Source organism: Podarcis filfolensis (genome assembly GCF_964270895.1).
Source record: "Podarcis filfolensis genome assembly, chromosome: 15".
NCBI classification, from domain to species: domain Eukaryota; kingdom Metazoa; phylum Chordata; class Lepidosauria; order Squamata; family Lacertidae; genus Podarcis; species Podarcis filfolensis.
In genome coordinates this window covers 14,578,488-14,603,495 of record NC_139618.1, presented here as the reverse complement: position 1 = coordinate 14,603,495, position 25,008 = coordinate 14,578,488, and the positions used below count along the sequence as shown (strand labels likewise).

At 47.4% G+C, this 25,008-nt stretch overlaps 3 protein-coding genes across 5 annotated transcripts in view; 1 reads left to right on the top strand and 2 right to left on the bottom strand.

Annotated features, from left to right (window-relative positions):
- Positions 1 to 1,022: 1,022 nt before the first annotated feature.
- METTL27 (methyltransferase like 27) lies at positions 1,023 to 8,775 on the bottom strand. 2 transcript variants are annotated; one of them, XM_083588138.1, is made up of 5 exons: positions 8,567 to 8,763; positions 5,004 to 5,132; positions 3,907 to 4,042; positions 2,516 to 2,608; positions 1,023 to 1,344 (listed from the first exon to the last, which is right to left on the bottom strand). In XM_083588138.1, the coding sequence occupies exons 1-5, from the start codon at positions 8,693 to 8,695 to the stop codon at positions 1,121 to 1,123; spliced, it is 711 nt and encodes a 236-aa protein (XP_083444264.1). In that variant the 5' UTR covers positions 8,696 to 8,763; the 3' UTR covers positions 1,023 to 1,120. The 2 variants fall into 2 exon arrangements, with proteins under 2 accessions (XP_083444264.1, XP_083444265.1); XM_083588139.1 differs by lacking the exon at positions 5,004 to 5,132 and having other exon boundaries at positions 8,567 to 8,775.
- Positions 8,776 to 10,313: 1,538 nt separating this feature from the next.
- LOC310750283 (uncharacterized protein) lies at positions 10,314 to 12,860 on the bottom strand. The gene is made up of 2 exons (XM_083588141.1): positions 12,317 to 12,860; positions 10,314 to 10,493 (listed from the first exon to the last, which is right to left on the bottom strand). The coding sequence occupies exons 1-2, from the start codon at positions 12,803 to 12,805 to the stop codon at positions 10,470 to 10,472; spliced, it is 513 nt and encodes a 170-aa protein (XP_083444267.1). The 5' UTR covers positions 12,806 to 12,860; the 3' UTR covers positions 10,314 to 10,469.
- A 2,690-nt stretch (positions 12,861 to 15,550) lies between these two features.
- Positions 15,551 to 25,008, top strand: part of VKORC1L1 (vitamin K epoxide reductase complex subunit 1 like 1) — a 15,168-nt gene continuing 5,710 nt past the window's right edge. The window contains exons 1-2 of one of the 2 annotated variants that reach the window (XM_083588140.1): positions 15,551 to 15,963; positions 23,377 to 23,486. In XM_083588140.1, the coding sequence (XP_083444266.1) occupies positions 15,770 to 15,963; positions 23,377 to 23,486 (304 nt within the window). In that variant the 5' untranslated portion in view covers positions 15,551 to 15,769. Of the gene's footprint in view, positions 15,964 to 23,376; positions 24,340 to 25,008 lie in introns of both variants that reach the window. The other variant, XR_014542038.1, reaches the window with a different exon arrangement.

Sequence of the window (25,008 nt, the reverse complement as noted above, 5' to 3'; positions counted from 1 at the left end):
CTCTTGGGCTCAAATCCTGCTCTCAGCTTTCCCCACAGGGATCTGCTCAGCCACTGTGAGGACAGGATGCTGGACTAGATGGGCCATTGGCCTGATCTAGCAGGCTCCATTTATGTTCTCAAGGCTGGTGCCCTCCCTGCCTTCTCAATGACTCTCCGCTCTCCTGTTCATTTTCAAGGTCCTTAACCAGGTATCCTTCCAGCTACAAATGTTTGCTTATTTTGGTTGCTAGGAGAAGCAATACCAGGGCCAAACTAACAAAGGGTATATTGCCTGAGCTACAAATGAGGAACAATGAAGGAAAAAACCTCACCACCACACACTTCCTTTTATTGCACCGAAAACTGATTTGGCTCAGAAACCTTGATGCCCCATTCATACCATGCATTTAAAGAACTACGATACCACATTAAACTCTCATAGCTTCCCACAAAGAATACTGGGAAGTGTGGTTCATTATGAGAGCAGACAGGTGCTAGGTGACCTCCAATTCCCCTCAGAGAACTATAGTTCCCAGGGAAGAGGGGTTGACTATTAAGCCGCTCTGGAAGTTGTAGCTCTGGGAGAGGAGAATAGGGGCCTTTCCCAGAAACTCTTAGCACCCTTAACAAACTACAGCTCCCATAATTCTTTGGGAGAAAGCCATGGCAGCATTGCAAAACTCGGAGATGTGCAGATTTCTAAGGATAGCTGTGCTTCAGTTCTAATTGTTTTGTAAAATGTGACATCGATAAGCTGGGCTTTAAATGCAAACTGAACCCAATTTCTACCACGTTCTGAATCTGAGCCACTGCAGGAGGTTGAGGGAAGGCTGACCCAGCGAAAACTGAAATCTGCCTGTCCTAGCTGGGGCTGATGGGAGTTATAGTCCAAAACGACATCTATGTGTATGTACCAAGTTGGAAATGGCTATCCTAAGAAAAATTTACCTTTAAGATATATGAAGGTCCCATGGCCATAGAAGCACAAGCCAGGGGGGGTTCACGGTGATTATTTAGTGTCCAAAGGCACTCTGCACATGCTCAAAGCACAGACTGCTTTATTAAATGCTCCACCCACTGGATAGCAAAGTTCCAGTCTTGCGGGGTCTCTCAGCAAGTAGAGGAATGGCAGCTTTTCCTCACAAGACAGGGCTCTTTTGATACAGGTACACCACGCCAGGGATATACTCCACCCCCTGTGCAGACTCCTTCTCCGATGTTGCCCGCTCCCACGCCTCAACTTCCTGCTCCACGACTTTTCGCCACAGTCCCCGCTGCTCCAGCTCGTTCAGGACTTGCTGAAGTTGGGCCTTGTATTCCAGGTTGCCTGGGTTGCTCCGGGTGGTCAGGCACAGGTAGCCTCCTGTTATTAAAGGAGGATGTTGGTCAGGTCCAGGGAAAGCCCTGACAGCATCACAGGGGCTTATCCACACTTGTCCTGCTGCTTTCCCCCCAAGGGAAACCACTCTTCCCGCCCCCTGCAAAGCGATGTTGAAACTGACCAAAAAAAAAATTCCCCGTCTGGACAGATTCATTGGAGGACGGGATGAAGGGAGAGAGAAGGAAATCTGCATTGGCTAAACGGAGAAGGCCTTTCTCCATCACACTTCCATACAGATTAAAATGTGGAGATTAAATATGTCCAATCCTGTGGGGACTGAACATGAATTTCAAGGAGAGTACAGCGCTTTAAGGGGGGCATTTCTTTTTTGAAAAAACCCACAATACCACAGCAAAGTTTAAGAAACATGGCTGTCAATCCTCACTCCTGGCTGTCAAAACAGTTTTTAAAACTCCAATACAAACACATGTTAAAAGGCATTTCTTCCTGTCATACATTCACTTGAAGACCACGGGAGAGGCTTAAAAGTGGTTCAGTGTGACTGGTCTGAATTCAAGGAAGTCTTTTCCGAACAACCAAATGCAAGTGAACTATTCCTCTTCCCCAGCTCCACTGGAGTAGATCTCCTTAGCTGTGGCTGGTTAAAAAGGTCTCCCAGCACCATCTAGCGGCCACAGATTCATGGGTGCTCCCTTGGTGGATCAGCCCAACCGCTTGCATGCAGGAATCCCTGACAGACCCCTATCCAACCTCTGTTTAAAAACCTCCCTTGAAGGAGATTCCATCACCTTCCAAAGGAGCCCATTCCACTGCTGAACAGCTCCAGCTGTCAGGAAGTTCTTCCTAATATTTAGTAGGGATCTCCTTCCTTGCCATTTGAAGACATTGGTTTGGGTCCTCCTCAATGAAGCAGCAGAAACAGGCTTGCTGCATCTTCCATGTGACAGCCCTTCGGGGATTGGAAGATGGTTATCCTATCACCTCTCGTTCTTCTTTTCTCCAGGCTAAACAGACCAAACTCCCTCAACTGTTCCTAATCAGGCTAATTTTCCAGGCCCTTGATCCTTTTGGTCACTTCTCCTCTGCACAAATTCCAGTGATGAACAGTGATGAACCTAGGTGATGCTTCCTGTTTTACACACACACACACAAAACCCCCACTGCAACAGGGCATCTCCTGCAAAAGTCCCACCTGGTCTGGTGACACGAAGCAACTCTGGAACCACACTGGTGGGCACCTGTCCTTCGCTGAGCGCCCCCACGATCAGAACAGCGTCATAGCACCCTGGTCAGAAGCAACAGCACTAGTTATTTATTTGTAATTTTTCATTTTAAAAAATAGCCTAACACTTTGAATTGGGGCTCAGGGATGAACAGGCAAATGGCACAGGTGTTTAAGGACAAGTGTAACATGCTCCTTGAGAGAAAAGCCCATCAGGTTTCTGGTCGCTGTGTTTTGCACAAGCTGCAGTCTCCAAACCATCTTCAAGGGCAGCCCCATATGGAGAGAATTACAAAAGTCCAGATTGTGGAGGTTATTGTTTTGTTTTTACTACAGCATGAACGGCTGTGCCCAGGAACAGTTTGCACAGGCAAACCGGACGGAACTGCGAAAATGACACTCCGCATTACTGATCCCACTTGGGTCTCAAGTGATGTAATGGACTGGCTAGATCAGGCTTCCTCAACCTCGGCCCTCCAGATGTTTTGAGACTACAATTCCCATCATCCCTGACCACTGGTCCTGCTAGCTAGGGATCATGGGAGTTGTAGGCCAAAAACATCTGGAGGGCCGAGGCTGAGGAAGCCTGGGCTAGATGCAGAGGAATGGTGGGAGGAAGCAGCTGGGGAACTCCCCAGGGAAGAAGGCTCAGAGCCAGGGGATTGGTGGTGGGACGATGCTGAGTGGTCAGAGGGGGAAGACTGGGAGGAGGTGGTGTCGGAAGCTGAAGAGGTAACAGGGTTTAGTGAACAGGAAGGGTCTGTGGCAGAGAGAAGTCCAGAATCAGAGACAGAAGCTGAAGCAGGAGAGGAGGGAGGCCAAGAGGCAGAGATCAGGCAGGTTGGTTAAGAGGCACAGGTGTCTTCCCCTCCTGCTTCTCCCTTCCCTTCTGGTCTCCCGGAACCATAAGAGGTATGAAGAGGGAGGAGTAGATACGGATGCATGCACCGGCGGAGTCTCAGATTGCTTGGGAAGGACCCGGGAGTGGAGGAGGTTTAGCCAGCTGTGGGAAGGCAAGGACCTTCAGTCCCCACAACTGACTCATAGGGGCAAGATCTACTTGCTGTGCTCATTAGGCCTGGCACTACTGAGCAGACCTTGTTTCTTCTCATAAAGAGTTAACTTCACTTGCTCCGTGTGATTTATTGCTGACCCACTCCTGACAAGTGACAGACTATTGTCATTCTGGGAGTAGCCCCAGAAGATGCACCAGGTCCTTTGGGGTGAGTTCCAGAGGTTAATGCAGGGAAGCAGCAGCAGCAGCAGCATCACCTTGCCCACCCCAGCCTCACCCCCTGCACCCTAACCCACACTCACTCAACCCATTTCTCAGGAAGAGGTGCACCTCTTGGTCTTGTTACCTTCAGGAGCTGGTAGGGCTTCCTGCCCCAAGAGGCACCTCTTCAGATCCTGGTAGATCCCCTTGCGACACGCGTGTTCCAGCATCCCCTGACTGCCATCCAGGCCATGGAGGCGGCAGAAACCTTTTGCCTGCAGCTTAGAAGGTGCAGCTTAAGTCACATGACATCAGCCTGGAACCACACCCACTCCTGCCTGCCAATCAAACGCAAGCTTACTGGACACCACAAGCGACACCCACAGGAGCCAGGTGGGGGTGGTGTCGGGGTAGCTGGGCAATATCTGGTTTTCAACATCATGATAGATCACCAGCTAAACATCATGATATACCGATACAGTGTCTGAAATAAAGATGGAGCTCTGTAGAGGCATTGGCTGGCTTCACAGTTTTCCCCATGATTTACACAAACATTTCATGATTTGTGATATATTGCCAGGTGAAAAATTATGAAACTGGTATGACAATATGTACTTCAAACTGATTTTGGACAATACTAGCACAGCCTTCTGGGTACCAGTTGCTGGAAACCGCAAGAGGGGAGTGTGTTTTAATGCTTGCAGGTTCCCAACAGGCACCTGGTCAGCCATGGTGAGAACAGGCTAGACAGGCTATTAGCCTAATCCAGTTGGCTCCTCTGACGTTCTTACGGAACTCTCTCCCACTGGAGGCAGGGATAGCTACCAACTTGGATACTTTAAAAGAGGACTAGGCAAAATTGTGGAGGATAATAAGGGTTTAAATGGCTACTGATCACAATGTCTATGCTCTGTCTCCACAGGTGGATGTGGGCCCCAGGCTGCAAAATATTCCCTGCCCCAGTTTAACCGATGGATCAACTCCAAACAGCAGCACAAAAATATTAATGAACCTCCTAATCCATTAAAAACTAGATTCAATGAAATAAGACCCTGTGACTCAAGTGGCAGCCTCATTAAGATGCCCGTCTTTCCCAGAGACGAGAGCACCATCAGACTGGGGCAGTTCACAGCAGGGTGAGATCACTGTGCCCCAAATGGTCCCCAGGCCTGGCCAATGACACGGGTAGTGACACACCCCATGATGCCCTCTGCTGAGATTGGGCTGGGGTGCCCCAGTTACCTCCTTGGCCACAAGTCCTGTGCCACAGGCCACATCGAGCACTAGAGCGTCCTGGAGGGGTTCCTGGAAAACGGAGGCCAAACAGGCAGCAGCCAGTCGGGGGGCTTGATATTGCAAGACAGCAACATCCTACAGGGGAAAAGAGGTCTAGTCAGGAACAGGGTGGGGACCGAACTTCATAAGTAGAGCCCAATGGATCAGGCTAATGGCCTATCTGGTCCAGCATCCTGTTCTTACAGTGGCCAACACAAACACATGAGCATCCTCCCCCTACGGTGGTTTCCAGCAACAGGTTATTATTAATTATTATTATTATTATTATTGCTATTATTAGTTTGTACCGCACCCATCTGACTGGGTTGCCCCAGCCACTCTGGGTGGCTTCCAACAGATATAAAAAACATAATCAAACATCAAATATTAAAAAAAACTTCCCTATATAGGGCTGCCTTCAGATGTCTTCTAAAAGTTGTATAGTCATTTATCTCCTTGATATCTGATGGGAGGGCATTCCACTTCTCGCAGTGACGAGGAAACCACCAGAAGGCCCTCGCAGCTGGACCTCAGTGTCTGGGCTGAATTCAGAAGCATTACTGCCTCCTTTAAAGCCATCCAAGTTGGTGTCCAGTGCTGCCTCCTGTGGGAGGGAGTTCCATAGTCCAACCATGCATTGCGCGAAGAAATCCTTTCTTTGACGAGTCCTGAATCTCTGAACATTCAGCTTCACTGGTCCACAAGTTCTAGTGCTATGAGAGAGGGAGGCAAACTTTCCTCTACCCACTTACTCCTTGTCGTGCTTAATTGTATAAACTCCTATTATGTCAGCTCTTTTTTCCAAACTAAAAAGTCGCAAATGCAGCAACCATTCTTCATAGGGAAGTTGCTCCACCCCTGTATCATTTTGTTGCCCCTTTCTGAACGTTTTCCAACCTCCCGGCATTGGTACTTTTAACCCCTCCATACGTCTAATAAAATACCATGTTAGCTGCAGGAAGTGAAAGGAAGGTTTGTCAAACACAGAACTTATGGCTCTGCTAGGAATTGTACTTTTGGCCTTTTCACATCCAAAGAAAACATTCCATTCCCCCTGCTGCCCCGATTTTATTGATCCAGGTGTTCCAGGGCAGTTGGAGAGCAGGTATCTTGGGCTCTGCCCAGTTCCAGGGAACCTTGGCTGAGATGGAGACATTTGCGGTAAAAAAATCCTCCTTGCCCCAAACAGGTTGAGCCTGGGGAGGGACTGGCAAGGCGGAGCAAAAGCTATCAGCATTTTGGATTTTTCAGTCTAGAGAAAATGCGAGCCAGAAGAGACACAATTAGGCGTTTATAGGATAGAGAATGGACAGAGGAAAGTTTTCTTCTCTCTCCAAGGAAACCAAATGTTGGAAGTTTCAGGACAGAGAAAAGAAAGTCCTTCACACAGGGCATAGTTAAACTATGGAACTCACTGCCACAGGAAGCAGTGAGGGCCACCAACTTGGATGGCTTTAAAGAAAGGATTGGAGGAATTCACGGAAGAGGGAACTATTGATGGCTACTAGCCATGATGGCTCTGCTCTGCTTCCAGAGTCGGAGGCTGCGGTGCTTCTGAATACCAGTTTCTGGAAACCACAGGAGAGGACAGGGCTCTTGTGCTCAGGTCCTGCTTGAGGGTTTTTCATTGGGGCATCTGGGTGTCTGCTGTAAGAACAGGATGCTGGACCACATGGGTCATTGGCTGAATCCAGCAAGTTCTTAGCACATGGGAGATGAGTGAAGAAAAGGATGTGCTTGTGGCTAAATGGCCATGGTAAGGATGGATGGAGGATGGACCTATCATTTTCAGACCTCTCTTTCTCATTTGTCCAGTCTTGAATTCACTTCTCTGCATTTCTGCATCCATTTGCATTTTTAAAAAAAATCCTCAGGAAACTTCACCACCATTTTCATGTGAATTTCTTCTAATAAACCGATTTTTCTGTATCCAGTTCTGACCAGTAAACATTTCTGCAAGCAATTTCCCCTAATATAATCCACTTCTGTATGTTGTTTTTAGTGGCATGTTTATTCTTATGCACATTTTCTGCTAATATATGCATTTGTGTAACCGTTGGGAGAGCTGCATGGCAAAATATGGAGTACTGCAAATTTTGAGGGGTGGCTGTGGTTTGTATTGTTCTGGAAAGAACCTGTTCACCTGTAAATGTGAACTGAATCAAAATTCTCCCCCAAACCTAGCTGGTAACTGACTCCTTTTTTAACTCCCGTCCTGATTAATTCACCCTCCTTCTGATATAAGCAATTCTTCTCTTGGGCCTCTTCACTTGGTTGGATTCCATGTGAGGCATGGATAGTCAAATTGTGGAACCCGTGGCCACAGGAGGAAATAATGGCCACCAAGTCGGATGTCTTTTAAAAAGGACTGGATAAATTTGTGGAGGTCAAAGGCTACAGACGACAATGGCTCTGCTCTGCCTCCACAGTTCGAAGCAGCAATGCTTCTGAATACCAGCTGCTGGAAATCGCAGGAGGGGGGAGTGCTGCTCCTGCAGTCAAATCCTGCTTGCGGGTTTTCCATAGACATCTGGCTGGCCACTATAAAAACACATGGATCACATGGGCCATTAGCCTGATCCAGCAGGAAATACTTATAATATTGTGTGTGTGTGTGTGTTGAAATATCTTCTTTTCATTACCTGCTACCTGCTATTATTTATTTTTATACCATTCTTCCTTCCAGTAGGAGGGACCCTTTTGTTTTTTCAGCCTTCCCCAACCATCCAGATATTTTGCACCCCAGCTCCCATCAGCCCCCAAAGCAAGCCTGCCCAATGGCGGACTGCCTTCCCGATGCCTGCACTCTACACATGCCCAAGAACACCCTCTCTATTATTAATTATTGTGCCCCAGGTGGAGAATATGGGTTTTGGGGGATTTAAATTCAAAAGGGGAGGCTTTGCCAAAATTGGTCCAAAAGTCCACCAAGCTAGGTATCCACTTTATTTTAGAAGCACCAGCTGCCTCTGAGAAGCCCACAAGCAGGACTGTTATTGGCCCAACTATCTCATGCATCCTGTGGCTGCAATGGGTGTCAAGGTAGATTGCCTCTGAACATGGAGGTTCTATTTAGGTGAGATGATGGTAGCACCTCTATCCATTAATTTATTACTTATTTACGTATTCCTTTTATATCCCAGCTTTCCCTCCAAGGAGCTGAAGGTGAAGCAAATGGTTCCCCCCTCACGTCTCATTTCATATCCACAGCAACCCTCTGAGCTAAGGGCAGGCTGGGAAACAGCGAACCCAAGGTCTCTGAGCCTCATGGCTGAGTGGTAGATTTGAACCCTGTACCCCCAGGTCCTGGTCCGACACTCAATTTCTCTAATCCCCACCCCCAGCTTGGCCTTTAAAATGATGGCTAAACTGCTGACCCGGGATTCGAGGGAGGAGAGAGAAAGGCAGAACTCTGCACGCGCTCAAGAGTCTCCTTAGGGAATGAAAGAGAAGAATGCTCCCAGGAGGCAGAGGGGACGAACTAAGGGCAGAAGCGAAGCGGGGTGAGGAAGGGGTGGAGGAGGAATAACCTCTTCGTATTCCGGGGCCCAGCCGTCGTAGAAACGGAGCTGCTGCTCCGGATCGCCTTCGTGGTGCACCTGGGCGACGCGGCGCTGAACCTCGGCTAAGCGGCTGCTGTCTGCGCGGTCGTCAGCCATGTCCGATCCGCCCCTCCGCGAAAGCGGCAACCGCGGCCGCCTCCTTCCCGGCTCCTCCTCTCTCGCCCGCCTCTCTCCTTGTCCTTCCCCCGGCAGGCTTGGGGGAACTAAGGAGTCGGCTTTTAACTTGTGCTGCGCTGTTTTGTGCTAGTTGTGTTTCTTAAAGCATGGTTTTAACTCTGTAAGAATTGTTTTTCAGCGGTTATCTCCCACATGCTTTTCGCTTTCTGTGCCTATATGCCGTTTTAATTTGTGTAAGCCGCCTTGAGTCCCAGTTTGGGGAAAAGGTGGGGTATATAAGCGGATCTCAGGGTCATGGATTCCAACTGCACGTTGACATGGGCTTAACCTGGAATTTTTGTTGGGGGGACAGGATTTATCTCTTAGGGGGGCAAAACCTCAGTTAAGTATTTCTACTGATTTACTTGATGGGGGGCAGCTGCCCCCTTCCTGCCCCCCTTGGCTACACCCATGCACGTTGGGCAAAAGATTCCTGCATTGCACAAGGTTGGATTAGAACTCTACAATTCTATTGTTTTATAGCAACATCTGGCAGCCCAGCCCCCCATTCATGTGGCCACACTCGGGATTTCGGTGATGGCATATATATATATGGACGAATTAAATTTTAGGACATTTCAGCACTGAATTTACTGGGTGCCGTGACAGCAGTCTTTTGTGTGTGTCCCCTAAATTGGCTGTGCATTTTTTCAATCTGCCTGAGAAACAGCAGAAATGGGGGCTGTTCAGCCCAGCATCTTTGGAGGCTGGGATAATAGGGCTCCCATGGCAACCAGGGTACCACTCTCCATGGCAACCATCCCATATCATTTGTACAGGGAGTCAAAATGCCGAGGCCTTATTTGGTGGGACACAGCGGGGCGGGGGGGGGTGCACATTTGACCTGGAGTTCCAGTGGGGGGGGGGCTGGCTAGGGGCCGTAATTAGAAGTCTAAATTGTAGATCATGCTTGAGGATGCCTCTGCAAACCATTCCTGTTTATGTAGTGTCCAAAAACATTTTGCTACCTCTGTGAGGTGTAGCAACAAATCCCCACCCAATTCTGCTTTGCATGCAAAGTCTCTCATGTTGACACGAGGCATCTGGCTGGATCTCATGGGAATGCAGGCAGAGACAGGCCTTTGGTCCGGTCCAGCTGGACCTCATAAGAGTCCAGAGCTGTGAGGACAAGGAAATCTACTCCAGGACGGTCTAGGGACCAGAGTGCATGATAACTCAGTGCTGCATTATGACTCAGTGCAAGACAGCTTCTTATGTTCATTTTCCACTTTAAGTATGGCCCCTGTTTCAGTTTTGAAGGGTGATGTCATGCGCCGCCAGCCTTCCCGCAACCCGGTACTTCTTATATTTCAAACCACAACTCCCCATCGCCACCGATGTTTTGCAGCATGTATTCCACTCACCTCAGATGTTCTGGACCACAACTCCCATCAGCCCCAGGTGCTCCAGACTACAACTCCCATCAGCATGGCTGGAACCAACAAGAGTTGTAATCCAAAACATCTGGAGGGAGGTTGGGCAAAGGCTGTTCATACATATTCCACCTTTTCCAATTGTGTGTGATCTTGGAAAGTGCCAGACAGATCATAAAACTAAATTTTGCCCGAGAACTTTTGTGTTATTGAACCGAAACAGCCCTGGAGGATGAGAACCCAGTGGTGTGAAGGGACTCTGCAGCACAGCAGCAAACTCTGCCCAAGGTGTTTTTGGCTACAGAGGAGCTGACATCCAGGATGGCAGTGATGGAAAGCCCTCAGTAGGTGGTCATTTCTTCAACCTGCAAGATAACAAAAAAGGGCCTTGAATCGTCAGTAAAAGAGGCTCTCTGGCTTGGCACAGTCAACCCTAATTTGCAGTAGTTCTATAGGGTATTACTTGGATGCTGGCCTTTGGAAGCAGGATCCAGGATCTCTCTCACTCTGACCTCAGATGCTATGGGCACTTAGGATACAGATACCTCTCCGGAGCCATGGAAGGGGCAAGTCCTATGGTTGGAATCTGTGGGCATGCAGCAACCTTCATCAACTTGGTGCCCTGAATATGTTTTACAAATCTCTCCAGTGGAGGGCAATTGAGGTGATAATGTTCCTATGAACCTACTTGATGGTAGAGCTTCTAATTTTGAAAAGTCACGGAGGGGGGAGCTATTTTGGCCTTTGAGGGGGTATTATTGCATTTGGGATTCCCGATCGCACCAAGACTCAATGGAGTCATTTGGGTATATCTGAACTCACAGAATTCACAACCACAAAATGTAGAGATGGCCGCCAACTTGGATGGCTTTGAAAGAGGATTAAACAAATCCACAAAGGGTAGTCAATGCCTAGTAGTCACAATGGAGATGCCAGAACATAGGCAGTTAGTTGCAAGGGAGATGCTCTATCACTGAGCTGGGCCTATGAATAACAGTTGCTGGGAATTGCAGTAGGTTGGGGAAGGCTGATTCTACTTCAGATTAACTTGTCCCAGCTATAGGGAACTACCTTTGGACACCTGATGCAGCAAACCCAAGCCTGAACCCCCAAGGAATATTGCTCAGTGGTATAGCATCTGCCTTGCAAGCAGATCTTTGGTTCAATCCCTGCTGGCATCTCTAGGTAGCATTGGGAGAGAAACTCCTGCCTGAAATTCCAAACAGCCACTGCCAGTTAGTGTATGGTCCAGTCTTCCTATCTTCCTATGAGCTGCAGCCACCAGCTTAAATGGCTTCAAGAGGATCAGGCAAATTCATGGAGGATAAGCAGGCTATTGATGGCTACTAGCCACAATGACTATATTCTCCCTCCACTTTCAAGAGACCGTAGGGCTCTTAATACTAGTTTCTCAGAATCGCAAGTGGGGAGTGTGCTGCTGCTCTGACTTTTTGGCTTCCCGTTGGGACATCTGGTTGGCCACTGTGAGAAGATGATGCTGGACTAGATGCACCCCCTTTGGCCTGATCCAGCAGGGCTCTTATGTTCTTAGCCCCATTGACCAGGAGCCTCTCAAAGATGGGTGGGGTGGAGCACTGTAGAATACTGAGGGGCCCATCTATATTTCTAAGGTTGTATTGGAGTATGGAATCAAGTGTGCATTACTGGGTGCATTACTGCCTTGAGCATAGCAGCCAACCCCGGGGGACCGAGGTCCCTTTGCTCCGTGAAATATTTGAGGGGGTGTATTATTGTATAAGGGACGCAGGTGGCGCTGTGGTTAAACCACAGAGCCTAGGACTTGCCAATCAGAAGGTCGGCGGTTCAAATCCCTGCGACGGGGTGAGCTCCCGCTGCTTGGTCCCTGCTCCTGCCAACCTAACAGTTCGAAAGCACGTCAAGTGCAAGTAGATAAATAGGTACCGCTCCGGTGGGGAGGTAAACGGCGTTTCCGTGCGCTGCTCTGGTTTGCCAGAAGCGGCTTAGTCATGCTGGCCACATGACCCGGAAGCTGTACGCCAGCTCCCTCGGCCAATAAAGTGAGATGAGCGCCGCAACCCCAGAGTCGGTCACAACTGGACCTAATGGTCAGGAGTCCCCTTTACCCTTTTACTGCTTAGAGGGGGCCAAGTGTGTGCATGTGGGTTCAGCTATTGCAAGGGGGGTTGGGGAGCCACAACATGCGTACAGGATAGGAGGCGCATTGTTGGTCAGAACAGGGTAAAGAGGCTTCCTCGCTCTCCGATGCTCCTGACGGGCACACCTGCTGCTGTGCAGCAGAGTCGGGGCCTGCCGCTGCTTCTGGCCCCGGGGAGGCGGTGGCGGTGCGGCGCCGGCTCCTGCTGCGGCTCCGGAGCTGGGAGGATCGGGGCCCGCTCTGCTGCTGGCGGCGGCGCTTGGCGATGCTGGCGCGGATTTTGGCGGCGATCTTGCGCTCGTGGCCGGACGGGGAGGTCCAGTTGGTGCGCTGCTCCCTCTCGCGGCGACTCCGGCCCTTCCCGCCCGCGCCGGGCCCCCGTGGGCCACCCTGGTGCGTCCGATCCCGCAGCCGCTCCACGCGCTCCTCCGAAGGCGACGAGGAGCGGCCCGACTCCTGCTCTTCCCCGTCCACGCCGGCAGGGGGCTCAGCCGACCCTGTCGCCAGAGCAACCTTGGACCGGCTGCGCTCACGCCGCATCTTGGCGCCGCCTCCTGCTCTGCGCTCCTCCTCCTCCACGAGCTGCCCGGCTTCTGCTTCGCTATTGGCGGCGCAAATACAGCCCTCCCCCGGGTTGCGTCATAGAGCCATCACCCCCTCCCTCGCCGCAGGGTTGCCATAGCAATGCGTTGCCAAGGCCTAGTGTGAAGCAGGCCCGGCCTTTGCCAACCTGGTGCCCTCCAGGTGTTTTTGGACCACAGTTCCCACCAGCCACCTCGCAGTCCAAAACACCTGGGGGGGGCATCAGTTAGCTACCCCGGGCCTGTGCTGTCATAGCAGGTCCGCTATATATATCATATAAAAAGCTGCTTATAAACATTGCAAATAAATAGATTTTATTTTATTATTCTATATTAGCATTACATTTTTGCATGATAGATAGAGATAAATGAAATTATATATCTATCTGTCTGACTCGGAAAATAAATAAAATGTCATTTTATCATTACATATTATCTTTACATTTATTATTATTTGAACATATTTATATATGATGTTACTATATTTTTGTATAATTATTTAAATCCATTTGATACCACCTTTTATTAAGAAATAACCCCAAGGTGGTTTACAATGATAACAATTCAATGAAGATACAAAACATTGATCTATTTAGAACAATTCTTAACATTTTATTAAAGTAGGAGATGAATTTTTAAACTTTATTTTAAAGCCATTGTCATCTCTCCTTTCATTAAGAGTAACTCCAAGGTGGTTCAAAATAATGATGCAAAATCATTCGCTAAAAACATAAAACATTTATTTATTGGCGGTGGGGAGCATAAGCCACTTAAAGTGGTGAATATCACAAAAAGTACAGTGGCCAAGAATCATTCAAACTGTTAGCAGTGGCCAGGAATTCCCTGGCGAAAAGGTGGCAAAAGAGCCCTTTACATTCCTCACTATGGAGATTACATTCAAAAAAGATGTGACCCAAAGTTTTGACAACTTCATCTCTACAGGGACACAGATGACCCTCCTATGGGACAGCTCAGTAACACCTTTCCAATATTGTGGAAGGGAGGCAGTTAGATCTGGCCTGGCAATATTTGGGGATTGTCAGATTATTTAGATACAAAAGGCTTGGTGATATTTTGGGATAGTGAAATTATTCAGATATCTAGCATACCTAGGAAATTCCAATGTTGAATCAAGATATATCGGAGAGCAAGTTCTATGGGCGTATGATATAAAATATTGGCAATCAATATTCTTTGCCCGTTGTGCCGGGAGAATTATTTTGTGTGCAGGGGTAGACCACAGAGAGGCCTAATATATGCAGTTTAATAGTACTGTATACCATGAACTGATGGTTTAAAGTCTAATTTTAGATTCTCCCTCCCCCCATGACAATTCCCTTGGCGCTGTTGGTCATACTTAGCGGATGGCGTTCCAGTGCATCCATAGAATATTCACTCCCATCTTTCTTCCTGTGGTCCAAGGGACAATAAAGTCGCACAAGGGTAGCATTCATGGCTCCAAAGGATGTCATCAGGACCCTCTTTGTTTCTCTGAACAAAAGGGACTCATAATGCGGAACGGCCGTCCAGCAAGCCCCAGATAGAGCCAAACAACAGGCGACCTACTGTCTGGATCCAGTGTGTAGATATTAACTATGCCTGATGTCTTTGAATGCTCTGTCCTTTCAGTATGAGTTAATATAAAGACTGGAGGGGAGAAAGTTTGACCTAGAAAATACAGAATAATAGAATTGCAGAGTTGGAAGGGACTCTTAGGGTCATCTAGTCAACCTCCTGTTTCCCATGGCTTTTAACTGAAAAGGCGACTGCTGCATTTTGTTTGTTGAATTTTACAGTACTACTGGCTACATTTAAAGTGGCTGAGTTATTGTGACTGAAACAGTATGTTATAGAGACATTACAGATTTGCTGTCAATGTAAGCTGCCTTGGGAAGTCTTGGAAGAAGGGTTTGGAAATCTCAGGGATAAATAAATAAAACTGGTTAAACAACAAGAACTCTACAAAACAATATTTATAAAATCACAAATTAATACATTCAAATAAAAAAGCCACACATTAAAAGTATTTACGACATAGGGATTCTGCCTGTTTTTAATTTATAATGTTCAAATTGTTGTAACTTGCCCTGGGACCTGCTGTTGAAGGGTGGCTGATACATTTATTACTAAAAATAAAAATAAAACTCAAGAGCAGATCAATTAAAATGAATGTCTATGACTAATTTAGGTTGGATACAGCTCACTATCAGAAGCATCAAGAGATAATAATCTAATCGGGCCACACACTTGCTGGATTAAGTGGTTGATAATTTTCAAAATAAGATCATTATCATTATATTTATCTACTGCGTATCCCATATATTTACCAGATGGGAATGTATGCTGCTTACACAATTTAAAACAACACAGATAAAACAGGAAAAGCTAAAAACGTATTTTAAGATAATTTAAAACTGTAGTGGAATAAAAACAATACAAAAAAATTAAAGTAACTCCCTGCCAGGAATTGTCTAACAAAGGATTCGAACTCTCAGCCCCGCCAGAATGTAGCAGTGGATGACCACGCCCATTGGCTTCCCTTGCCACGCACAAGCCTCGCGATATCCTCCTATCTAAGCGCTGCTAGCGGTGCGGTGGGTGGGGCCGGACGGGAGGATGAGAGTGGGCGGGGCCATGAGAACGCACGCGCCCGTTGTTCTGATTGGCCGGCTGGCTCCGCGTCTGAGAGCGCCACGTTCAGAGAGGAGATAGAGAGAAAGGAGGAGGAGGAGGAGAAGCCGCAATAAGAACCCAGGCCGAGGGGCGTGAGGGGGAGGGGGCGTGGCTCCTCTCAGCCAATAGGTGGGTGGGAGGCAACACGCGCGGGCGTGGCGCGACGTGATTTGCGTCGTGGCGTGAGCTTGCGCGCGCGCAGGGGCGAGAAGTCTCCTGCCGGGTCCGCCTAGGCGAGGGCTGGGCTAAGATGGCGGCGCCCGTCCTCCTGCGAGTCTCGGTGCCGCGCTGGGAGCGGGTGGCCCGCTACGCCGTGTGCCTGGCCGGCATCGCCCTCTCGCTCTACGCCTGCCACCTGGAGCGCGAGAAGGGCCGCGACCTCCACTACCGGGCCCTCTGCGACCTCAGCGACCGCGTCCGCTGCTCCGCCGCCATCGCCTCCAGGTCAGGCGGGCCGGGGAGGAGACCCGCTCGGGGGGAGAGGGTGTCCCCGAACGTGTGCAGAGCGCGTCTGACCTACTCCCCCGCCGCCCCCCGCGAGGGTCTGGGGTGGCCTGAGTTATTTGCCTCCACGGTGCGGAAGGGCCCCTGAGCATGTACAGACCGCACCTGCCCCTTCTCTCTCGCCAGTGACGCCCCGACGCGTATGTCCTGCTGCTTCCACGTCCTTGGGTGGTTTCGGGTCTTGCTGGGCAGGTGCAGAGGATGCAGTTCCCATTCTGCCCATACTTACGCCGGGACTGATAGCACCAATGAATTTGGGTGATAAAAGAGTGGAAGGAGTTAGCTGTGGGTAGAGGGTCGGACTGGGAGACCAGGGTCCGCGTCTCAATTCGGCCATGAAGCTTATTGTGTGACCTTGGGTGCCAGTCACTGCCTCTCAGCCTGGCCTACCTAACAGGGTTGGCGTGGGGATTAAATGAGGAGAGGGGAAACCATTCATGCCACCTTGAGCTCCTTGGAGAAAAAGGTGGAAAATAACTGCAATAAGTAAATAAAAAATCTTGGGTCTCACCACTATATAACTGCCCTAAGGGTGTGATTAATGTTGACCTACCGGGTTGCAGCTGACAGGTCTTGGAGCAAATATTGGTCACTGCTCTTCGATCTAAGAGCTCTAGCTCATCATATGATATTGTGAGAGAGGTTTTGTGGACAAGAGTGTGCTTCATTAGATATGTGAAGTGGTCTTAGTTACCACACAGAAACATTACAAGAGTGTGAGGCCAAAAGACCACCTGTGTACATGAGAGAGGATACTGTACATATCACATAGGAAGAAGAGTAGGTATGAAAAGAGTAAAATACCCAGTCAGATTGGGTGTAGTCTTCCATAAGATGTACAATATCTGCTAACACCTAAATTGTTGCATTCTGGAATTTCTGCTGAGGTCACTTGGTGACAAATCTGCAACCACATTATAGTCAAATAACCCCTAAGATTAGCTTGAAGAATTCCTGTCCTGCAGGGAGTGGTTTTAGGGTGTGCTTTTTGTGGAGAAACTTAAGTAAATTGATAAAGCTTTTAACCTGAGGACAGGGACTGATCTTTGTAGTTCTTCTGATCTACTACAGTGGTACCTTGGTTTGCATACGTTTTGGATTACAAACACTTCAAACCCTGAAGTGTGTGTCCCAGTTTGCAACCTTTTTTTGGATTACAACCCCTTTTTTTTTGGGGAGGCCCCATTGGCGAAAGCGCGCCTTGGGTTACAACCTGTTTTGTTTTACAAATGGACCTCCGGATTATGGTTGTAAACCAAGATACCACTGTATACTGATATTTGTAATGAATTCTGGGAGCCTTTTTCAACTAAAGAGTGAGATAAAAGGATTCAAATGTTGGAAGATTCAGTTACTGAACCAAATTGTATTGGACCTGTTTGGGAACTTTTTCCAGCAGAGAGTGAGGAGGAGAGGGAAGGCCCTCTATACGTGTTTGGGTTGTTGTATTTGAACAAGTGTTCTCGATCTAGACCGTTGGCTGAATGTAGCCTCTTGTTCTCTCTCCAGACCCTTGGAAGAAATTCTTTTGCAAAGAGGCTTGGGCTCTAGGATAAGAGCTGTGCATGCCAGGAATCTGTATGTGTTGAGCAACATTTTTGAGTAGGAGAGGGAGTGGCAGTGAATGAGTGCAGGGTGGAAGCAGAGAAGGGAAAAAAATGGGTGAGGCTGTGTTAGCTGATGGGTGTGTGTCTTGGACTGTTTTGATTTTGGCTTTGATCTACTGTGTGGGTTTAGAATGTCATGACAGGCGACATCCAGCAGGCCTCACTGGGTGGACTGGGTGACCGCTGATAGAAATTAGGCTGTGGGGAGGAAGCAGGAGGTGTCAGCTGATAGATTTATTTGGATTGAGACCAAGTTCCGCAGTAACCATGTGTATCATTGTTAAAGCAGGAACTTGCATGGTGTCTCAGAAGCTAGCAGGTGGGGTGAGGTTAGGTGTGGGAAATGTTTGGGAGGTAAGGTTGGAAAGATTTATTGTGGAGTGTGGGTTTGGGCAAGCAGCAGTGGGAAAGGAGCTTGTCAGATTGAGGGATGAATTAAATTCGCTTATCCAGATAATGTCAAAGAACCTTGTTTATTATGCAGATACAGCCTGTGTTCCTACACCAGCACTTCCCACCCAATAGTAAAAGAACTCAGTTCTGTCTTGATCTCCACTGGTGAAAGAGGCCCCAGTACAGGGCAGTTTGAGGCATTGCTAAGCCTTCGGCTGTCTTGGAGATCACTCTCCTAATGCAGTGGCGTTTGCTCAAAGCTACAAATTCCATTCTCCCGAACTCTCATGCATTTATTACTGCCTTGTATTTATCAGTAATATTGTTGACATCGGTTACAAGGAACTATATGTGGGTGATTTTCAGTGAGCAGATGGAAGGAAGAGGACAGAGTACTTTGACTCGCCTCCCATGGGAAGCACAACTATGTAGTGGGCCAGTGCAAGCAGAACAGAGCTTTCCAGGCCTCCTCCACCAGGCTAGTACATACTTTTTCAGGCGAGTGGTTTTTCCTCTTTTATGCAGATATTCCCCAGGTTCTGCACCAAAGTCCAGTGCATTATATTGACACTCTGCATTTTGCCACAGTGCTAGCTTGCTTGGTGTCATAATACTTTAATCCTTTTCAAAAAGATTTTGTAAATTCCTTGTGCTTTCATAGGGAATTGTGATCCACTTCCTAGAGCCAGAAGTGTTGTGCATGCTCCCTAATACCATGGACTTTTATCAGACATGCTGTAGATTTTGCAATATTCAGATACAGTTTTCACCACATTTTGAGCAATTCAGTGAAATAGATTCAATTTTTTTAAAAAAAGACACAGCCTGTGCAAAAACTTCAACTTGGTTTTAAAGCCCTGTGTCTATCTTATGGTAATGGGGAGTGTTGTCAGACAAGAGGCTTACTAAACATCATAAGATCCCTGAGTAAATCTTATTTGTGTGAAAGATTTTCATCAGTACACTAGCAGTCTCAGAAAGTCTCAGTTTTGCACTGTTGCTATTTATCATGTTGACTTGCGGATAGTTTGGCAGGCAGCAGCTAGGGGTTTTTTGCCTGTATTGTGTGGAGGCTGGATTGACAGCTGATTCCTGTTGGGACAGGGTAGGGGCCCTGTGGTTTGTTTTGTCAAACAAATCCTCAAGTAAAAGCATATTTTCTCCACTGCTTAACAATAGTGTGCTGTTTTATCTTTTTAGTTATACTTTGAACTGAGGTTCCCAACCCATTGCCACTATGACCTTCAGCTCCTATTTGCTGCTAGGCTTCCTGACCTTTCTGATTGACCTCTCCTGCCTCTTTTCCCGTCACATCTTTCCCTGCTGCCCTACCTATTGAGCATTGCTCGATTCCTAGCTGTTGTTTGTCAGAGTTGGCCAGTAGACAGCTGATAGAATGAGTCGTGGCACAGTTGGATTAGCTTGGCATGCAGGACAGTGTAGAGTCCACCCAGAGGGTCAGTTGAAAGCTAGAGCACTGCCAGGTCAGGGGCTGGCCCAGCAAGCCCATCTAAAGACAGCTGGGATGTGGCTGAAACGAAAGAGAAGCTAGCAGACTGGAGGAACAACAGTTCAGTTGGTTAGAGCACAATGCTGATCATGCCAGGTCGCAGGTTCAATCCCCCATATGGAACAACTGCATATTCTTCCATTGCAGGGGGTTGTACTAGATCAGTGTTCCCCAACCTTGGGCCTCCAGCTGTTTTTGGACTACAACTCCCATCATCCCTCGCGAGCAAGACCAGTGGTCAAGGATGATGGCAATTTTAGTCCAAAAACAGCTGGAGGCCCAAGGTTGGGGAACACTGTACTAGATGATCCTCAGGGTCCCTTCCAACTACTATTCTGCTATATAGCTTGGCAAAGATACAGGCTCTGGGGTAGGGCCATAACACAGGGATGGAGCATCTACTTTGCATGCAGAAGGTCCCAGGCCCAATCCCCAGCACTCCCAGGTAGACCTGGGAATACACCTAACTTGAAATGCCAGCCGTTGTTGACAGTACTGAGCTGGATGGACCAGAGGTGTGACTCTATATAAGGCAGTTTGCTGTGTCACTATTGTCCCAACACCCACCCCAAGAATGAACATTTTCATTCATCTCATTAGCTGATGTGTTTGAAGCACATTGTTGCTCCTGCAAGGGAACTGCCTGAACATTGCAGGGGTCACAGGTCAAGATATGCTCCTCTGACAGAGCCGAGCAGGAGATCTTGAGCACTGCTGAATGAATATCATTCTTCTTTTCGCCTTAATTGCAGCCAGATATGAAATTTGATACCCCGGTAATAATTAGCAGCAATATGGCACAGCTAAAGGGAATCAGTAATCTGGAGACTGGAAAACCAGAAGGAATGATTGATTTATCTATTTCTTAAGACCTCCTTCATTGTGCTGTGCAAGGATGTCTTCTGCTCAGAATCCCCCTCCAACTTTTTCAGATGGCACACAAAGATGTCATGCTTCTCATTTTGGACTGGAGAAGACCCAGGTGTGTCATTGTCTAGAAACAGTGGAATTTTTCCTGTCGTGTCTTCTGGCTGGTTCCTGGAAAATCAGTCTTTTTTGGAAGCTGGCTCCCAGAGCAGGTTTGCTAGATTTAAACATACAAGGTGTTCTAAGATTTTCACAATTAAACTATAGAAGTACTGTACGGGACCTTAAAAATACTGCCTAAATTGCTGCCAACTCCACTGTGTTCAAGGTAAAGCTGGATGCTTGCTGGAGAAAAGGAGGTCAGCCTAGCAGGTGTAAGCGTAGGAAAGTTACTTGCCTTCCTCTCCACACATGCTGTGTGTTAGCCATTTGTGGCCTTAAAAGGAGCCAAGCTTTCTCTGCATGGTGGCCTAGAGATGAGATTGTTCATCATAGGGGACCAGGCAACTGATTTATTTTCGGCCCTTTGCTACAGTTGAAGTTAGTGGACTTTGCATTAATCACATATGGAATTTCTGTTGGGGTGTGTGTGTGTCAGGTGTTTAACCTTGGCAGCTCCCTGCACATTCTCCTGAAATATTTGCTAGCAGACGTACCTTCTGTAGGTGAAATGTTTTCTGAAGTTGTGTAATGTTTTAGAATACTTTTTCCCAAACGCATCATGGGTTGGGCATTTGTGTGCTTAGGTGGTGATTAGCAGTGGTTTCCCAGTTTGGAATTGGGTAATGTGGGTGAAACTTGAACGGGAGTGTGAGAAAATTCTTATCTTGTATAGGAAGCCTTCCTTAAAGTTAGGCACTCATTGCACTTGGAACCTAAGAAAAGACCTACAGCTGGATCAGGCCAAAAAGGGGCGTCTTAGTCCAGCATATTATTCCCACAGCAGGTAACCAGATGCCCCAGTGGGGAGTCTGCAGGCAGGACCTGACTGCAACACTACCCTCCGTGGATTGTGATTCTTATCCTCAAGCCCAGCTCAGGCAGAAGTGGACGGCCAAGGATCGTATCCAGTTTTAGTCATACTCAGAGTAGAGTTACTGGCGTTAATAGAAGTGGTTAATGTAGAGCCACTAAATTAAATAGGTCTCTTCTGAGTAGAACTTTGATGCAGTCTTGAACTCGCCCCCCGCTTTGGATGGCATTAAAACAGGATTAGAGAAATTCATGGCAGCCAAGAGGGCCTCTCTGCTCTGCTCTGCTCCGCTTCCACAGTTGGAGGCGCCAATTCTCCTGAATACAAGTTGCTGGAAACCCCAGGATGGGAGAGTGCTGTTATGCTCGAATCCTGCTTGCGGGTTTGGCACCTTACTGGTCAGTGTGAGAAGAGGATCCCTGGACTAGATGGGCCATTGGCCTGATTCAGCAGGCTTTTCTTACATTCTTAGGAACCCCTTTGCTGGCCTGCCCAATTTAACAAACTCGAATTCGTGCATGGCCCATTCATGGCCTCGCTGGCTACACTACAGTGCAAAAGGACTTGCTAATAGCTGGTGCTGCTCATCTGAAACCTGAGTGATTCTTTTAAGGGCAAGTTACATTTCATCTGAGGTAAAACCAAAACAAAACAACCACAAAAAACTCCAATCCAAAAACCATCAAAAATTAGTAAAGCAGAAAAATTAAAGAGAGCAGCTGACAGAAGACCCACAGTTCCAGTAGCAATGGAAACAACACAGCAAGTTTATGGACTTACTAAGCCCCAAATCCTTTATTATCCCATAACAAATTTAATTACTGAGCAGAGGAGCCACAGAGCATCATGGCAAGAATTAGCAGGAGCAGTTTCTTTTTGAGGTTTGCATAAAGGGTTCTGTTTAGCGGTGGTATGAAGCTGAAGGCTCACCACACTTGCCTGAACTCCACAAATGAGCCCTTTTTATAGCGGCCCTCAAGGGCCGTTGAGGGCACTGCCTGCATTCCTAATGCTGCAGAAAGCCTTCCTTGGCTTGTCTGGAATTATGGTCAGAAATTAACTGTGAGGTCATGGTTTTAATATGCTTAAACCACTGGGAGAAATGAGGTTGACAAAGCGGTGAAGTCAGGCTCAGTCTTTGTCAGGGCTAGGCAATATCTGGTTTTCAACTTCGTGATATATCACCAGCTAAACATCACAATATTTCACCTTCAAAGCCAGCCACTAGATGAAAGGGAAGCACTTCTTTCATAGTTTTATTTATTTCATAAAATTTATACACCGCTTGACTGTAGGGGAGAAAAACCCCTTTTAAGTGGTTTACAAAAAGGATACAATAAAATTCGTAAGAAAAATTAATGGCAATAATTGAAAACTTTCACAAAGTTAAAATAATGATAGACTAAAAACAGATTAAAACTTATCTCAACTTTATGAAGATCTGCGTGGCCTTGTCTAAACAAGAATGTTTTTAGCAGGTGCTGAAAAGAGTACAGTGAAGGTGTCTGTCCGATGTCAATAGGCAGGGAGTTCCAGAGTGTATGTATTTGTTTTATTTATTAAATTTGTATACCGCCCTTCCTCTGCAGATCACAACATAAAGTGTAGGTGCTGCCACACTAAAAAGTTGACTTCTTACGAATGTGGAACGGGTATTACGTTGCACCTAACAGGGCCATTTCCGCTGACTAAATGGTGGGTAAATGGTTCCCAAGTTGTTAGGGACTTTATATGCTGTAGTAGTACCTAGCAAATTGGTAGCCAGTGCAGATTTTTGATCACAGGTGTTCCATGCTGTCAGTGATCGGGCCACAGCATTTTGCACTATAACTGCAGCTTCCGAATCAAGTGATTCCAGTCTTCTCTGTCGTGTTGTATGTGTGTGGCAGATGTGGCCGAGCTGTGTGTGCAAGGCCTCCTTACCCACTCGCCTGTCTTACTGTAGGAGGAGGCAAACTAATCTGATTCATTCAATGCAGACTAACTGCTCCACTGTCTTTCAGATGGGGTCGAGGTTTTGGCCTGCTGGGTTCCATTTTTGGAAAAGACAGTGCAATAAATCAACCGAACAGCGTCTTCGGTCTTGTGTTCTATGTTCTACAAATGTTACTTGGTAAGTGTCAAAACTTCCCTCCCTCCATTTTCCATTATCTTTTGCCTGTGGTGCTCAGGGTCACACACCTTCTGTTGAATAAACTTGGTTCCTGGCACAGCTGCATCCTGTATCCTCACTGAACTGCCTTTCCTATTCCATGGTCTGAACAAGCAGGTCAACAGCTCATAGTCCTTAACCACAGTAACACCCACAAATCCTGAAGCAGAGCTGGAAAGAATAGCCAATTCCCAGCCATCAAAATTAACACACATTTGTTAGTTGTCAGCCATGTTCAGGGCTGGGGAAAATGTCTCAGCTGCATCAGAAATGATGGGGAATGTGGCGGCAACCATCCACTGTGTTCCTCACTTCAGATTCCCTCCCCAAACTCCCTTCAGATAATCAAAAACCATATTTTCAGTGAATGCATAGGTTTGCAAGTAGCCACTTGCCTGGTTGCCTTTGGTGAGCTGGAATCCATTCCAGGCAAAACCAGGCTGTAACTCAGAAGGAAGCTGGCCCTTCTTGTTTTCAGGCTCCCGGCGGGTTGCAAATCCTTGGAGTCAGTATAACTTGGATGGGGCTTCTTTGCAAGCCTGAGTGGGTGTTTTGCAGCATTTGCTCTCATTAACCCTTCCTTTCCTCCCACCCTCCCCACTCCTGCTGTCCCTGCTCTCCCAGCTGTCAAACTTCAGGTTGTCAGCGTCTTGTGGCAGTGACCACTCTGTGCTTGCAGCTGCTTTAAAATGCTGTGCCCGGTGTTGGCGCTGCATAATGTAACAGAGGAAGGACTTGCACACCTTCTCTGCAAAGGTGCTGTGCTTTAAATTTCCTCGCTGGATATCCCGGGAGCCTCAACTGAAGTGTTATGGTAATTGGTGGTCTTTGATATTTTGGTGGTGGGCAGCATTGCGAAGTACCTTTTTGGGGGGAATAAGCTGAGGACAGGCCCCTGCTTCTCCCTCCATGAGTTTATCTAATCCCCCTTGAAGGCCTTCTGAGCCTTACTACTTTTTACAGCCAGTTTCCATGAATCAAGTAAGATGGAGCAGACTTAACATTGGCCCCAGGGCTTGGAGCTCATAACCTCTGAGGCTTTAAGCATTTTAAGAAAGGGAAAATCCTTGAACAAATCCTGTTTCTCTGCCTGACAGTGGGCGGTCTGTTAGTGCTGCGGTGACTGACCTATTTGTTTTATTTGTTTCAAAAAATTGATACAGTACACCACTTGATTCTAGTAAAACCACAAAGCAGTTTACAAAAAAAGATAAAACAATAAAATTATCACTAAGAAAAATTAACAAAAATAATTGAAGACATTCAAAAAGTTAAATTAGCAAAACAAAAAACTTGCATCAGTTTTGAAAACCTGCATCAATTTTCTAGACATCTGGGTAGGCTTGTCTAAACAAAAATGCTTTTAGCAGATGCCAGAAAGAGTCATGTGAAAGCACCTGCTTGATATCAGTAGGCAGGGAGTTCCAAAGTGTAGGTGCTGCTGCTGACTTCAAGCTCCCAGCTGGTGTGTGTGTAACAAAAC